General features: G+C 43.2%; 1 protein-coding gene across 1 annotated transcript in view; it reads right to left on the reverse strand.

Annotated features, from left to right (window-relative positions):
* Positions 1–331: 331 nt before the first annotated feature.
* Positions 332–16,800, reverse strand: part of LOC142471325 (uncharacterized) — a 22,107-nt gene continuing 5,638 nt past the window's right edge. Inside the window, exons 2-3 of the mRNA XM_075578164.1 lie at positions 10,200–10,313; positions 332–1,838 (exon numbers count right to left, since the gene is read on the reverse strand). Of these exons, the coding sequence (XP_075434279.1) occupies positions 1,168–1,827 (660 nt within the window). The 5' untranslated portion in view covers positions 1,828–1,838; positions 10,200–10,313 and the 3' untranslated portion in view covers positions 332–1,167. The remainder of the gene's footprint in view (positions 1,839–10,199; positions 10,314–16,800) is intronic.

Here is a 16,800-nt window from a genome sequence, read left to right on the forward strand (position 1 = left end):
AACACCAAAAAGGGAACAGCAAACACAGCAACTGCAGGTGCTGGAGGAACCAGTATAACCAGGCACTGAGAGACAGGAAGGGGAGGTTTATATAGGGCAGGCGGAGAGACTGAAACCTGATATCCTGCATCTGTCTTCTGAGTGAGAGGAACCACAGAAAGGGATTTCAGGATTCAGCAGCGCTCCTGGTGGTTGTGCATGGGTACTGCAGACCAGGGCATTGGGAAGAACCTGAGAACACCAATTTTCAAACATATGGAAATAAACTAGAGACACATAAAAAAAATGATCCTATAAGGAATTTCCAATTAAAAGTGCTTTTTCTTTTTCAAATATTTTATTGCGTAGACAGAAAATACACAACATTCTTGGACATTAACAGTATGTTTTTTTTGTCATACTTTCCAGAAATATACAGAAGTAGCAAAACAGTGGATAACATATATTCGTATCTGATTTAATCGTATTTTTGTCTTTCAATTTATATATGGGTATGCTTATTCCAATCAGTTGGTCGGAGAGGTGGACCAACTGGCCCTTTTAGATTGGTGTCCACTAGGTAGGTCAGAGAGAAAGAGAAAAGAGATTGGGGGTGGAGGGGGGGGGGGTGTTACCCCTCTCGTCCGCATCGCCAACGTATCAAAACCTTCTCCTAGGTACTTCCTTACTTCTTATTTGGGGGGAGGGCCCTTTGTTTTTTATTATCTTTTGGAGGATTCGATTAGGGATCTCCCTTTATTGGGCTTCAAATTGGTTCATACTCCTGTTGATCAACCTAAACGTTTTACCTCAAATTAAATTAGTGATCGAGCCCTTTAGTTATCCAATTCAGTTCATGTCGCTGCCCCAACCATGGCTCCCATGTTCTATAAAATTACTGTCGAATGTTTCAAAAAAAGCTGTCAATTTTTCCATTAATATCACTTGGTTTCTTCTTTTTTCATAGCGCTTTTTCTTACAACAAAAACAATACAAGTGCCACACTTTCCTTACAGTTTGCTAAGCTAAGTAATAAAAAGCAAAATATTCCCCACGGTTACAAGAAATGTATTATGTTTTCAAAACAGCTTAAAGATATTTTTTCACAAAAATAAAATCAATCATTTTCAGAGTGCTATATTACAAAGTAAACATGTGTGATCAATACATTGACGACATTTAGACCAATCATCGTTTTTCTCTTGTGTGAACTCTCTGATGTCTAACAAGACATGACTTATAAGCAAAACATTTCTCACATTCAGAACATACAAATGGTCTTTCTCCTGTGTGAATTGCCTGATGTTCAACAAGAGTAGATTTATTGATAAAACATTTCCCACATTCAGAACATACATATGGTCTTTCGGCTGTGTGTATTCTCTGATGTGTAACACGATGAGAGTTCTGGGTAAAACATTTCCCACATTCAGGACATACAAATGGTCTTTCTCCTGTATGGATTTTCTGATGTTTAACAAGAGCATAGTTCTGGGCAAAACATTTCCCACATTCAGAACATACAAATGTTTTTTCTTTTACTGACAAGTTCTTGGAAACGTTCCCTGCATTCACGTTTCCTTTGTTACACTTTGTAATAGGAGTAGATGCATATTCTGTCCCTGTATGTTCTCTGATGGCATAAATGTGGGAGTCTGGGAGATTTCCTTCTTCCTGTGAGGTTGACTCCTTAACCATAATGCTCACAGTTTCTCTCAGACTCTGGTTTGGTATATCTTGACTAATGTGATTTGCTCCGTGATACATTTGGGTAACACTGGTATCTTCCATTACACAATCTGGTGAACAGAGCAAAATGTGATATCCTTCAGGCGAATTTCTGCTCATGAATCCATCAGCTAGGAAAAAATGTGAGAAAAGAAATTCATTAACATCGGACACAAAAAATGATTTACAAACATCAGATTTAGTTTAAGAATGTAAAGATACAGGATACACATGATAAGCTATGTAACAAATCGGGTATTCAGTAAATGTTTCCAATTAGAAGTGAAGAAAAGCATTCAAAATTGCAATAAACTTAAATTTGTGAGGATATTGCCTACCAGAGAGATATATTTATAAATCAGGAAGCATGTGTACCACATACATTTCCACTTTATTGTGGGAATGGCAAAGTTACAAAAGGACATTAGAAATTATTAATAGATATACTAATTTGTGATGAAGTGATTTGTGAATTTTTTTACAATTTTTATTGATGTTCAAGAAATGCATAAATACACATGATATCCATTATGTTCAGTAAAATCAATATAAATCATAAAAACAAATAGTCATAAATCCACTTGCTTCGTCAGATCCCATTACTTGCTTTCCCTTGCTTCGTCAGATCCCATTACTTGATCCTACACTACCTCTCAGCTCCCCATACAGTCCAGTCCACCTCTACGTATCTACTCAGCCCCGCTCATCATCTGCTGTCGAAGTTGCCCTGCCATCAGCCGAGAACGCTCTGTGACGGAGCGGCCTGTAGGCGAGGTCAGATAGACGCATAGACAGAGGGTGAACCGTAACTGTAGTGGTTTATTAGCCACAAACCAAATAAACATCAGGTGCACTGTCCCTTTAAGAAAACCAAATAATAAAATAAACATCTATTCCCATTACGGAAACTACCTAGACTTCACTCCAGCCCTTTCTAGCGGGTAGCCAGCTAATCTGGTTATCCACCCAAAACATATACTATGTATTCAAAGTACAATAAAAAAAGTCTCTTATCTGAATTGCAGCTCCAACAGCAATCAGGAATGCCAGTTCTTGGGAGCGATCTTTATCCTGGGTATGATTCCCAGCTGGACCCCACAGGCATGCTTCCTTTAATCCTAGGGTCCATAACAGACAGGTTCTCTGCTGGCTGGGAGAAGTCTCTCCACCTTCCTGGGGAAAAACCTAACTCTCTGTCTTTGGCAACTTCCTGCCTTTTATAGCTGCTCAAATCATGAGTTCATTGTCCACACCTCCCAGTTCAGGTATGAAATCCGACACTCGTGCAGTCTGGAAAGGAAGTTACCCTCTTCACTCCCTTACATACCTCCCCCCTCAAAGTTTAGCCCCGTGCACACTCGGCCATTTAAACGTGCCCCCCCCCCCCTTCTTGGGAAACAGCTCGACCTTAAGGGGGAGTCTTTTGGACTCCTTTTCTTCTTCTTCCTCGACTTCCAATTGAAGAGTTTTTCAAACTTCCCTCCAACCATTTCTGGGTCCACCTTCCATCTGGATCTATGGGCTTGATTCTCCTTGGTGAGACGTCTTTTCCCAAGCACCTTTTTACTACAACCAGTCACCTTGGTTTTATCCTTTGGGGCAATTACCGTGCTTTTTAGGCCTGCAGAACGGTACTTTGCCACCTCCTCTTCCATGTCACTCCTACCTTTGTTTGTTGCCTGCTGGGCAGTTGACGGTTTAGCTAGTACTTGTTCAGGCGGTTCAAACTTTGTAATCTCGTTTTGCAGTTGAGCGGTGTCCCCAGCTCTCATTGTACCCTTGTCTTCATGGGCATTTAGTCTCTGTGGGATATAGTCGCTTGGGCAAGGCCAATACCTTTTCCTGTAGTGGAGACCTGTACATTACTGGTTGACAGAGCCTCACTATCTTACCTCTACCTCCGTATTTTCCATGGACTCCTGTGACCCCAGTGTCTGTTTTAGGTTTGTAACCTTTTTCCCCATATTTACCTTTTTAGACTCCAACATTTTAACTGTGGGCCGAAAAAAAATTCTGACTCTTTCTCTCTCCTCACTACTGTAATCTAATTTCTCAGTCTTTCAAGCTCTTCCACATCTAGGCTTTTCTGCAAATGTAATTCATCTGCGAGAGAGCTCTGTTTCTTGAGTACATCCTGTAATTCTATCGCCATTTTCCATGGATTCTTTCTGTAACCCAAGTGTCTCTCTTAGTTTTGTAATCTTTTTATCTTTGTCCTCAAGTGTCTTCAGAGCTTGTTGAATTATATTATTGAAAAAAATCAGCTTGATCCTGCAATTTTTCTTTTAGAGCCTCCACCTCTTTCCTGTGCATGCTCCGAGTTTGCATCAATGCCTCCTTCATATTTTCCAGCTCTGCCAATTTCGTTCCCATAGTTGCGGCAGCTTGCATTTTCCACGCCTCTTTCTCCAGGGCGTGCTGACTTTTGGTGATGGAGCAGCTTCTCTGCTCCTCCAGCTCTTGCTCCAGTTTCTTGACCGACTCGTGCTCCCTCTCAGTTACCTGGCCTCTAAGCTCCTCTTCCAGCAATGCTCTGGTTATGGTCAGTGTGGCCTTCAGACCCTCCTGCTGCTCTGTGGGGTACTCAGACACTCCTGTAGCACTTGCTGCTTCTCCTCAGCATCTGCCTGTTTCTCCTTGGCCTCCTGCAGACTTGTGCGCAGACCTTGCAGCTGGGTCTGCAGCTTCTGTTCTGCTTGTGTGGGCTACTCCAAGGTGACACATTTTCCTTGCAGTACTCTTGCGGCATTCTGCAGTGCTTGTTGCACTTCTAGCTTTTCCAGGGCCAAATGTTTCTTCACTTTTTCTGCTTGGTGAAGCTTCTCATTTCCTTCAATTACCTGGTTTGTCAAACCTTCTCTTGTAGGTTTTTCTTCTCCTCACTTACAGTCTCTACAGTTTGCCCGACCTCTTCAAGGGCGTAATCATATAAATTGAGCCCTGCAGTGAGGTGGTGAATCTCCTTCTGAGAGACTTCCAATTCAGCCTTTGCCTCTTCATCCCTGGTGGCAGCAGCTGCATTTGACCGCTCAAGGTTAGTCCTCATGTCCTGGAACTCGCTCTGCAAGTGACGCTTTGTCTTCTCCAAAGTTACACACTTGGTGATCGCTGCAGACAGACCCCTCTGTAGCTCAGTCTTCGCTTCTTGCTCTTTAACCAACTGTTTGTGGAGGAGATCAGTCATGCTTGGTACATCGCAATGCATCTATAACCTGGCTCAAGGAATCATCAACTTTTTCTCATCTTTTTCCTTTGCCGTCTCCTTTTGAATCCAAGCGTTCATCACTGGGTAATCCGCCATTCCCAGGAGGATTCCGCCAGTCCCTATAGGATGCAGAACATCTAAGCTCCCTTTGGAATTATGATTTCTTGACGTCGTAGGCTCATCATTAGCTGTTTCTGTACCTTCTGCTGTAAGTTGCGAACTTCTCTTTTTCCTCTTTGTTTTGGTAGGTTCTGAGGCATGAGCAGTACTGGGTTCACTTTCCTTGCTTGGAACTTCTGCTTTTTCTTCTCTTCCACCACGCATTGCTTGCTATCACAGTCGCTGGAGACAATCATCCTCATATTGCTGGTACTCTTCATGCTCCAGGATGTAAGTGTGACGGGGAGGAAAGGGTTAATACCCGATTTGCCATGCATTACTGTTGTTGCCCTGTCCCCGCCATTTTTATTCCCCATTTGCAGGCCATTCCGTCTGCGAGGGTAAAAGACAAGATGCATTGTTTGCCATACCCTCTAACAGACACATGATGGCAGATCTTAAATGTAAGGCAGGAGGTATTTTTTTGTAAGTCCAAGCAGGAATTACTTGGACATCCAGCTGTGATATGGGTGAATGAGCTGGGGCTATTTTTATGACCAAGCCTCAAAGGGCTGTAGTTATTTTTATGACGGAGCCTCAAAAGGCTCTCACAGATTTAGAGTCCCCGTCTAAAAGAGTGTCAATTATGAAAAGACCCAGAGACCCATAATGTATACACTACTGGCATACTGATGCACAGATGTCAGGCTAGTGACACCTTTGAGTCAGAAACCAGACACCGTGGCACCAAGTTATGGGTGTAGCCCAGGTATGCTAAGTGGCATGGGCGTCAACCTGACCCATGCGCCCTGCCCACCGGACAGCCCTTTTGACCGGTCTTATGAACTGTGGGTAACTTGGCTATTCGTGGTTTTTTTTGTTCCCACGAGGGGATTGGATCCACATGTTAAAGATAGCTTTGGGCAGTCTATAACTATGGCTCCCCAAGTATCCCCAGGGTGTTTCCTGAATTTTAATCCATGATGTAAAGATGCAAGACTTTGTTCCAGCACAGCAGCAACCAGTCCAGGAGTGAAGGGGTTAATAACCACACAACCACAGGACTTTTAAAACCAAGGCTGCATTTCTTGCGCTTGCAAGCAGAGGACAATTTCTTTTGTTTCAAAGGACAATTTATTTAATTCCCTCATTCCAGTAAGTGTTGTTTTCAAGTGTATTCTGCAGATGTCGTGTGTTTGTCTGTTAAGGAAATAAATCACAATTTATTTTGCAACTTGTTCTGTTCAATCAAGTACCCAGAAATATAAATGTGTTGATAAAAGTTGGTGTCATCGTGACAGTAAGTACACGCCTCTTCCGAGTGCCCTGGGTCCTCGCACTCCATACATACTAGGGGCATCTTGCTGTTGCGTCTCGCCGTCGCTGTGCAGCCTGGACTACAGCAAAAATTTAATTAAAACTTTTCATTCACCTTTTTCTTCCAGAATCAGTACCTCACGTAAGTCACAGTCTGCATTTGTTTATCTGCTTCAGCGCAGATTCGCATAAATTCTTTAACTTTTCCTGCATATATGCCAATCACTTCTGGTAGTCCTATGCAGTGTGACAGCCTTTAGTTTCAGAATCAGTACCGCTCGTGGGTCACCGTCTGTATTCGTGATCCTGCTTCAGCGCAGATTCGCGTCAACTCTTTCACACTTTTCCTGCATATACTCCAATCACAGCTGGCAGTCCTATGCGGTGTGGCAGACTTTACTTCCTGAATCAGTACCGCTCGTGGTTCACTGTCTGTATTCACTGCTTCAGTGCAAAAAAATTCCCCCCCCCCACAGACTTGGTGGTGCAGACTTCACTCGCAGAATTAGTACCTCTTGTGGGTCACAGTTTGTAGCCATCTTGCTTTGTTGCTTTATCCAGCGCAGTGATCCTTGTCTTCCTGCCAGGATTTATGGCTCTTCATTCTTCTGCCAACCTCTGAAGATGCTGCATCCCACTTCTAACACCATATATGACGGAGCGGCCTGTAGGCGAGGTCAGATAGATGCATAGACAGAGAGTGAACCGTAACTGTAGTGGTTTATTAGCCACAAACCAAATAAACATCAGGTGCACTGTCCTTTTAAGAAAACCAAATATAAAAATAAACACCTATTCCCGTTAGCGAAACCAACTAGACGTCACTCCAGCCCTTTCTAGCGGGTAGCCAGTTAATCTGGTTATCCACCCAAAACATATACTATGTATTCAAAGTACAATAAAAGACTCTTATCTGAATTGCAGCTCCAACAGCAATCAGGAATGCCAGTTCTTGGGAGCGATCTTTATCCTGGGTATGATTCCCAGCTGGACCCCACAGGCCTGCTTCCTTTAATCCTAGGGTCCATAACAGACAGGTTCTCTGCTGGCTAGGAGAAGTCTCTCCACCTTCCTGGGGAAAAACCTAACTCTCTGTCTTCAGCAACTTCCTGCCTTTTATAGCTGCTCAAATCAGGAGTTCATTGTCCACACCTCCCAGTTCAGGTATGAAATCCGACATCCGTGTAGTCTGGAAAGGGAGTTAACCTCTTCAATCCCTTACACACACCTATGGCTATCATAGCAAAATTGTGGTACTGTTCACTCCAGGGATGTCTGTCTGAGCCAGCCTTGGTAGCCAGACCTTTTGGAATTTGATGCCAGTGTCGTTAACTAAACTTGTCAACTTCTCCATCTGGTAGAAATAGCCTCCAAAGAGGAATGTGGAGCACAGCAAGGGACAAAACGCAGGAACCAGCGCACCATAGGTTAAAATCTAGTTTATTAATTCAGTGGGTGGCTGTCCGGTTTCATGGTGTCTCCCCTTATGAATTAATAAACTAGATTTTAACCTATGGTGCGCTGGTTCCTGCGTTTTGTCCCTTGCTGTGCTCCACATTCCTCTTTGGAGGCTATTTCTTCTGATCTTCAATCAAGTTGGATGCACGCCTACACAGACCTCTTGCTGGGATCATCATTCTACAACTCAAAGTGAGTGGACTATGATAGTACTACTGATCTCTAATTGTGTCACCTATACTGTTCAGTGACTTATCTGAGTGTGGTAGGAGAAAAGGGAACCCCTTGCCTTTGGTGTTGTGTTCCCCTAATACCCTATAAATCCCACTCTAAGATTTAAGCTTTATGTAGCAGTCACATGTTTATGAACTATGTATTCTGGTTGACAATCCCTTTGGAGCAGTTTGAAAGGATCAATACACCTAAGATAATCATATTGTGAGGTCTGTGGCTCACGGGACTTGTTTAATCAATATACTGTGGAATATATCTGTTGCACCATATTGGACTCAAGGTCCAGTTCCCTGTATTCTCCATCTGGTAGACAAACCAAATTCTGTTCCGAATTATAGGAACTTTGTTTCAAACTTGTTGCAGTTGCAAAGTGACGAACTAATTTACTCTCGACCCTGGCCAGGCCTGGTGTTGGTCTATTTAATAGGAACAACCAAGGGTCCAATGGAATTGTGAGATCCAAAATCCGCTGAATCCAATCCTTAATTTCCTCCCATAAGGGAGTAATCCGAGGACAAGAGCGCAGTATATGTACCAGATCAGCCGATTCTCTACATTTTCTCGGGCACAATGGGGAGTATCCTGGGACGAATCTGGAAAATTTTAGCGAAGTGAGATACCAACGCATTAATACTTTATATGCGTTCTCTTTTAACGTGATCCATATCGAACTTTTAGCCGCCGCTACAAATGTCTCATCCCACTCCTCACTCTCCACTACCTCTCCCAGGCCTGCTTCCAACTGGGACATGTATCTTATCTTTTGCGCATAGTGGGGGCCTGAGCAGGTCACTTCCCTAAACATTTGCGATGAGAGTCAAATTTTGAAAAGCTCTGCTTATCAGACATGTGGTCAATGGGGGGCGGGAAACATGTTTGTTGTAGAAGGCTCTGATCTGGAGGTATCTACAGAATTCTGAATGGGGGATTTTTTTTTTCCGGATCTAATTTGCGCAAATGTTTTGATATTTATATTTCTAATCCCCTCCAGATCACTAGGTCTTGTTAATACCTTCTGCTTCCAAATTGCAAAATCTGTACTATTCAGGCCTAGAGCAAAATCCGGATTATCCCATAGAGGGGCCATCAATGAATTTCTGGTTGTCAAAGAGTATTTACTGTAAATTTGGAGGCCTCCCAAATTGATCAAGAGGTAGGCTGAGTCCATAGAGGGGTGAGCTGTTCGGAGCCGCGCTGACGCTGAGGCTCGCCTGCTGAAATCTGCGCGATTTCATGCCCATGCAGGCGAGCCAGCGTGCGAGATCGGGAGGCGGGGGGAGGCAGGGCAGTGACGTCGCTGGGCCAATCGCCCGCGACGCACGACGTCAACGTCCCGGCGCCGAGATGTTGACGCTGCTTCGCGCTGATTGGATGTTTTCAGCCGACAGCGCTTTGAAAAACAGCTTGGCTGTCGGCTGAAAAATCCAACGCCTCAGCACGCCTGCGGACGCTCGCGTGAGCCCCCTCTAAAGACATCCTCATTGAGGATGCAGGGGCTCAGCGCGGAGCGTCCGCACGGCTCAGCGCGGCTTGTCCTTCTATGGACTCGGCCTTAGTCATTGAGGATAGCGGATCTTTGATGGTTTTAAAAAAAAAACGATTTTGGGTATCAAATCAGATTATCTAACTCTAGAGAGCAGATTTATTTTTCTAATTCTACCCACCTCTTCCGGCTGGGTGTTGTCTGCCATTGGGAAACTTGGCATAATTGTGCCGCTTTGTAGTAGGCTAACAAGCAAGGTCCCGCCAGCCCCCCTGTTAGTGTAGGTCTCTTTAGAATCTTCCCTTTTACGCTCGATTTTTTTTATGACCCCAGATAAATTTAGAGATCAGAGACTGAAGGGAGAGTACGTCCTTCAGTTTCAGCAGCACCGGTATGGTCTGAAACAGATAAATAATGCGTGGGAGCAGATTCATCTTAAAACAGTGAATCTTGCTAATCCACAAAATATTGTATGTTGACCATACTCTGTCTTCTCGTAAGGTTTGGAGGAGTTTGGGAAAATTATACTTCTTGGTGATATATATTCCTAAATATTTGATAGCCATTAACTTTAATTTTAAATGGCAACAAACTGCTATCACATACTATTTTGTGATCAAGTTTTCCTTCTTTTATGAAATATGTTATATAATGATTGTTCCTAGAGCACCCACCACTAAAGTGTTTATTACTCACCAGTGCTGATATCTGTAGGACTTTCCTTCTCCTTATACAGCGGGTGACCCCTTATATATGGCCCTTTTTTGTGCTCAATCAGTGATGAAATCTCAGGCGTCACATTGACACATCCTGTATATGTCACGGGAGAAACGTATATATTTAAAGTGTTTGCACCATAGAAAATTCTTATTCCCATTACCTGCTGTATTGTTATATCACGTGTATTACTGCTATGTACACGGGTGGAGCTATATAAAGATATTCATTCAGTTCCTGTATTTTTGGAAGTCAAATTACATAACATAGATACAGTTGTGGGAAAAAGAAAGTACACCCTCTTTGAATTCTATGGTTTTACATATCAGGACATAATAACAATCATCTGTTCCTTAGCACAGCGGTGCGCAAACTGGGGGGGGGGGCGCAAGATTGTATAGGGGGGGGGGGGGGCACAGGCAGAGGCAGCGATTTTGCCAGGAGCAGAGAAAAAAAGCCGCTTGTAGATGCAATTTCTCTTTTGGCCATTAGGTGGCGCTGTGCTACACAGCAGCATCTCCTTCTTGCATCAGTGTGGTGAGTGTGTGAGACATGGGGAAGGGGGGGTGAGTGTGAGACTGGGACATGGGGAGGGAGTGTGAGACTTGGACATGGGGAGGGAGTGTGAGACTGGGACATGCTGAGGGGGGGAGAGTGTGAGTGGGACATGGGAGGGGGGGTGAGTGGGACATGGGGAGGGGGGTGAAAGAGAGACATGGGGAGGGGGGTGAAAGAGAGACATGGGGAGAGGGGGTGAAAGAGAGACATGGAGATGAGAGAGAACTGGCAGGAGGGAGACACTGGTGGGAGGGAAAGAGACACACAATGGCTGGAGGGAGAGTGTGAGAGAGACACCGGGGGGAGGGAGAAAGAGAGGGACACACACTGGGGGGAGGGAAAGAGAGAGTGGGGGGAGGGAAAAAGAGAGTGGGGGGAGGGGGAGACACTGGAGGGGGAGTGAGAAATACTGAGAGAGGGAGAGACTGGGAGAGGAGTGTGAGATTGTGGAAGAGGGGAGAGAAGTCCTGAGAGGTCCTAATGTGGCGGGAAGAGAGAGATTAATAATACAGCAGAAATGGGGACGCTATTAGACAAATATCATAATATTTATTTTTAAGTGATGTAATTTGTTATAAATACTTTTTTTGTAGACGCCTGGCGGGGGCGTTACAAAGCTGGTTCGCCCTCATTGGTTGAACCAGCTCACGTGCGCTGACGTCATGTGATTTTGATTACATCAGGCAGGGGGGGCCCGAAAATTTTCATGGATGACAAGGGGGGTTCGGCATAAAAAGTTTGCTCGCCCCTACCTTAGCAGGTCTTAAAATTAGGTAAATACAACCTCAGATGAACAACAACACATGACATATTACACAGTGTCATGATTTATTTAACAAAAATAAAGCCAAAATGGAGAAACTATGTGTGAAAAACTAAGTACACCCTTACTGCTTCCATAGTAATTAAGATGCTAAGTAGCAGACAGGTGCTGCTAATCAAAAGCCCTTGATTAATTGATCATCAGCAAGTGTGACCACCTCTATAAAAGCCGAAGTTTTAGCAGTTTGCTGGTCTGGAGCATTCAGGTGTGTGTTAACACAATGCCAAGGAAGAAAGACATCAGCAATGATCTTAGAGAACGTATAGGGGTATATGGAGAATTGGGTGCTCCAGAGATGGTGGAACTAAATGCGCAAATGTCCATAATCATGTGCTAGGACTGGAGGACAAAGTGTATAAGGGAGTGGGTATTGCAGTAAAGTGTGATATGAGTGACCAGAGCACCAATCTCCTGAAGGAAACAATCAAGGATGCCAGTAAGCACCCTGATGAAACCTCATTGGAGACATGCCAATGCTAATAAAGGTACTCCTCCATGAATAATCACTTAATTAATAATAGAGTAAGTCTTACCCACTCCGTCTGTCCTCAAATGTCCTGAATAGTCCGTCCAAACGTCGTGCAAACTGTAGAGAGTAATCCAGCAGCAGAAAAAGAGAGCAAAAACAGTGCACTGCCAGGGAGCCCGGTGGTAAGAAAAATAAAATTCTATTTATTCAGCACCACTCAGTTAACATAACCCCAGGGGGCGAGACAAAAACTCCTACGCGTTTCGGACCGTAGGGGTCCTTTATCAAGGAGTATAGGGGACTGGGAGAAGGGGACCCCTTATATATACCCTGTAGCCAACAAATTACAAATCAAAACGTAAAGAAATGGCGCCAAAACCGCTGCGCGCAGGTCTGACGTCATGCGGGTCGACCCTGCGTGCCACGTCCTGTCAAACACAGGATCGCGCATCCACGGGGTGCCCCTCATCATGAGCGTCAGACCGCGCTAAGAGATCTGGCAACCCGACTACATGGTGACGAGTGGGTGGTAACCAAAAGAAGTTTTCGCCTCTCCGGGAAGGCCCGCGAGAGCTGATAGGACCAGGAACGGCACAGCAGCCTATCAAAATCCGGGCTCCCGTGCTCGTCCCTGCGGCCCGACCTGCCCATCATCCATTGGTCTAGACCCACGGAGGGCTACACCTCTCTGAACCAGCCCCAACGGGACTATTGTACATATAAATAATCAATTAGTGATCACACACCTTTAGGATTACCTCAAAATACAACGCACTGCTTGCAATTGTGGATGTGATCACACCAAACATTACCAGAGTCCCCTTCCCCAAACCCCCCCCAGAAACACAACAAATACATGTAAAGTGAAAAAACACACACAAGTCCCCCTGCCTCTCATAATACAACAATGAAAAACATATTCTTAATGTAGGAAGACGAACATGATAACAACCCAAGAAAAGTTAAAAACATAAAGTGGAATATATAAATATATACAGTTATTCCACTATAACTCATATTACACCAGCCTGGGGTGAATTGCAGGATAATCGGCAATGCTGAAAATATATATCTTAGACTGCATCTATTAAAAAAAATAAAAAAATCAGTCTCATCAATCATTATAGGATAATAGCTATGCTTGTGATCAGATCTGAAAAGGGAGGGGAAGGGGGAGAGGGAAGGGGAAAGAGGCTGGGAGTGGAGGGGGGGGGCAAAGGAAAAAGGGAAGGACAGTGAGAAAACACTAGGAACCCTCCACTTCCTCTTGAAACCTCCCATGTATAAAAAGGGACACAGAAAAAATGATCGATATCAGCGCTGCTCCTTGGGATGACAGACTCACCAGGTAGGTAATAAAATCAATTTATTAAATCTACATAAAACAGATCCTAGAACATAACAAAAAAGACCGCCTCCCACATGTTTCGGGCGAGTTCGCCCTATCTCAAGGAGTATAGTAGGAGTATAGAATACTCCTTGAGAAAGGGCGAACTCGCCCGAAACATGTGGGAGGTCTTTTTTGTTATGTTCTAGTATCTGTTTTATGTAGATTTAATAAATTGATTTTATTACCTACCTGGTGAGTCTGACATCCCAAGGAGCAGCGCTGATATCGATCATTTTTTTTTGTTACTTCTGGATCGTGGTCGCGCAGGAAGTGCGTCATTACCCTTTCAGGTATCACAAGACCAGGAGACACAGAGGGGACGGACTCTCGTGAGCTGTGTGAGCTCCATCCGTGGGCTGCTGCAATTGCGGCCGCTGGCCCACATGGGTAGCGGGTCTGCAAGTGACCCTTACCCCGCATCTTCAAAAGGTCTTTTTTCCTGCTCCGCACTTATATCTTATTTGGCTTCTAGCTGTGGGGGTCAACCTTGAGTGGACAGACGGTTCCTTTGGATACTTGTATAAAAGGGGTACATATTGAACCAGTTCTACATTCACATTCATTTGTAAACACCCATTAATCCCATTAGTCACAACAAAATAACCAACATTAGTCCAGAGAGCGAGTCAGAGTACATTAATGGAGGATGAAAACCAGAGGAACCCCCCCCTCTTTTTTAAGAAATACTCAGTGTCTCAAGAAACACTCAGTTTCTCAAAAAAATACTCTGTGTCTCAAAAAATGGCTAAGATTCCATTCAATGTTAAGACCGCACGGAGCACGGGTCTTAAGCATGAAAATCCAATAAGCCTCCCTGCGGTCCAACAAATTAAGCCTATCTCCTCCCCTCTCATGTAGGGTCACTCTCTCAATCCCTTTAACAGTCAATGCTTTAGTCCCCCCTTCTTTACATTCCGTAAAGTGTTTTGACACCGGGTGAGAACAATCTTGTTTTTTAATCAATCTAAGATGTTCCATAACCCTGATTTTCAGGGCTCGTGTTGTTCTCCCTACATAATTTGTTCCACAACGACATGTTAACAAATATATAACATATTGTGTGTTGCAGTTAATGAAGGATGTGATTGGATATGACTTTGTCGAGTGGGAACCTGAGAATTGGGAAGAAGGTAGCATGTATCGACATATACTACAACGTCCACATCTAAAGGAACTTTTGGTTCAAAATTTGTTAGTAATTCTCACTGAAGGAGAAGCTACATAACTGGGGGAGACATATGAAGCAATAGCTTTGGCCTTTCTATATACAAAACGAGGCCCTTGTTTGACACATTTTTCTAAACTATGGTCCATTCTTAGAATGTCCCAATGTTTATTTATAATTTGTTGTACTTGTCTACTACATTTATTATATTGTGTGATCATTAATGGTGTATCCTGCTGAATTATGTCCTTTAGTTTTTTGTCCTTACCTAGACTTTATTTTTAGTTGGAATAATCGATTTGTGGCTCTCATTTTTCTTCCCTGTATATCTTCCCTTCCGGGGAATATATCCCTGTGAAGGGAGTAGGGACTGTCTATCCAGTGTTCTAACTTCTTCTAATCTTTGCTGTAAATCAGGACCATTTATTTCACACGACTTTTATATTAGATTCGATTCATTTTTTACTCACTCACAATTATTTTTTGTTTGATCACAAGTTTTATTTACAGCGGCAAGGGACAGCCATGGGCACGAGTTTTGCACCTACATATGCTAATTTGTTCATGGGGTGGTGGGAGTCAGTTTATTTTTAGTAGCACCAACCCTTTTAGAAAACATATCACATTCTATAAACGTTATATTGACGACTTGATTATGATTTGGGAAGGTGATTTACCCACATTGCATGCCTAACAATTTATTATTCACATTTAATTTCAATTGGCACCATATACATTATCTGGACCTGTTACTTTTTATTGACATCAATAGAGACATCCAAACGGATGTCTACAGAAAACCTAATTCTAGAAATATGTTACTTAGGGCGGACAGCTGTCACCCCAAAGCGGTCATCAAAGGGATCTCCAAAAGCCAATTCCTCAGATTGAGGAGAAACTGCTCTACCGAGGAGGGTTTTGTCCGTCAGTCTGGGGAGTTGGCCAGGCGTTTTCAGCAGAGACGATATCATGGTCCTGATTTACAGCAAAGATTAGAAGAAGTAAAAACACTGGATAGACAGTCCCTGGAAGGGAAGATATAAAGGGAAGAAAAATGAGAGCCACATATCGATTATTCCAACTAAAAATAAAGTTCTAGGTAAGGACAAAACACAAAAGGACATAATTCAGGAGGATACACCATTAATGATCACACAATATAATAAATGTAGTAGACAAGTACAACAAATTATATATAAACATTGGGACATTCTAAGAATGGACCATAGTTTAGAAAAATGTGTCAAACAAGGGCCTCGTTTTGTATATAGAAAGGCCAAAGCTATTGCTTCATATGTCTCCCCCAGTTATGTAATTTCTCCTTCAGTGGGAATTACTAACAAATTTTGAACCAAAGGTTCCTTTAGATGTGGACGTTGTAGTATATGTCGATACATGCTACCTTCTTCCCAATTCTCAGGTTCCCACTAGACAAAGTCATTTCCTATCACATCCTTCATTAACTGCAACACACAATATGTTATATATTTGTTAACATGTCGTTGTGGAGCAAATTATGTAGGGAGAACAAACGAGCCCTGAAAATCAGGGTTATGGAACATCTTAGATTGATTAAAAAACAGGATTGTTCTCACCCGGTGTCAAAACACTTTACGGAATGTAAAGAAGGGGGGACTAAAGGATTGACTGTTAAAGGGATTGAGAGAGTGACCCTACATGAGAGGGGAGGAGATAGGTTTAATTTGTTGGACCGCAGGGAGGCTTATTGGATTTTCATGCTTAAGACCCGTGCTCCCTACGGTCTTAACACTGAATGGAATCTTAGCCATTTTTTGAGACACTGAATATTTTTTGAGACACTGAGTATTTCTTAAAAAAGAGGGGGGATTCCTCTGGTTATCCTCCTCCATTAATGTACTCTGACTCGCTCTCTGGACTAATGTTGGTTATTTTGTTGTGGCTAATGGAATGGATGGGTGTTAACAAATTAATGTGAATTTAGAACTGGTTTAATATGTACCCCTTTTATACATGGGAGGATTCAAGAGGAAGTGGAGGGTGTCACGGTAACTTATGACAAGATATAATATACACCAAATAACTGGGTTGCACTGAACGAGGCTTAGATATAATAAAGTATATTTATTCCTTAAATAGGTGAACACAGCAATATAGTACAATTAACAGGCAAGAAGGTAACACTTACTTAGGGTT

This window comes from Ascaphus truei, chromosome 20 (genome assembly GCF_040206685.1).
Source record: "Ascaphus truei isolate aAscTru1 chromosome 20, aAscTru1.hap1, whole genome shotgun sequence".
Taxonomy (NCBI): Eukaryota; Metazoa; Chordata; class Amphibia; order Anura; family Ascaphidae; genus Ascaphus; species Ascaphus truei.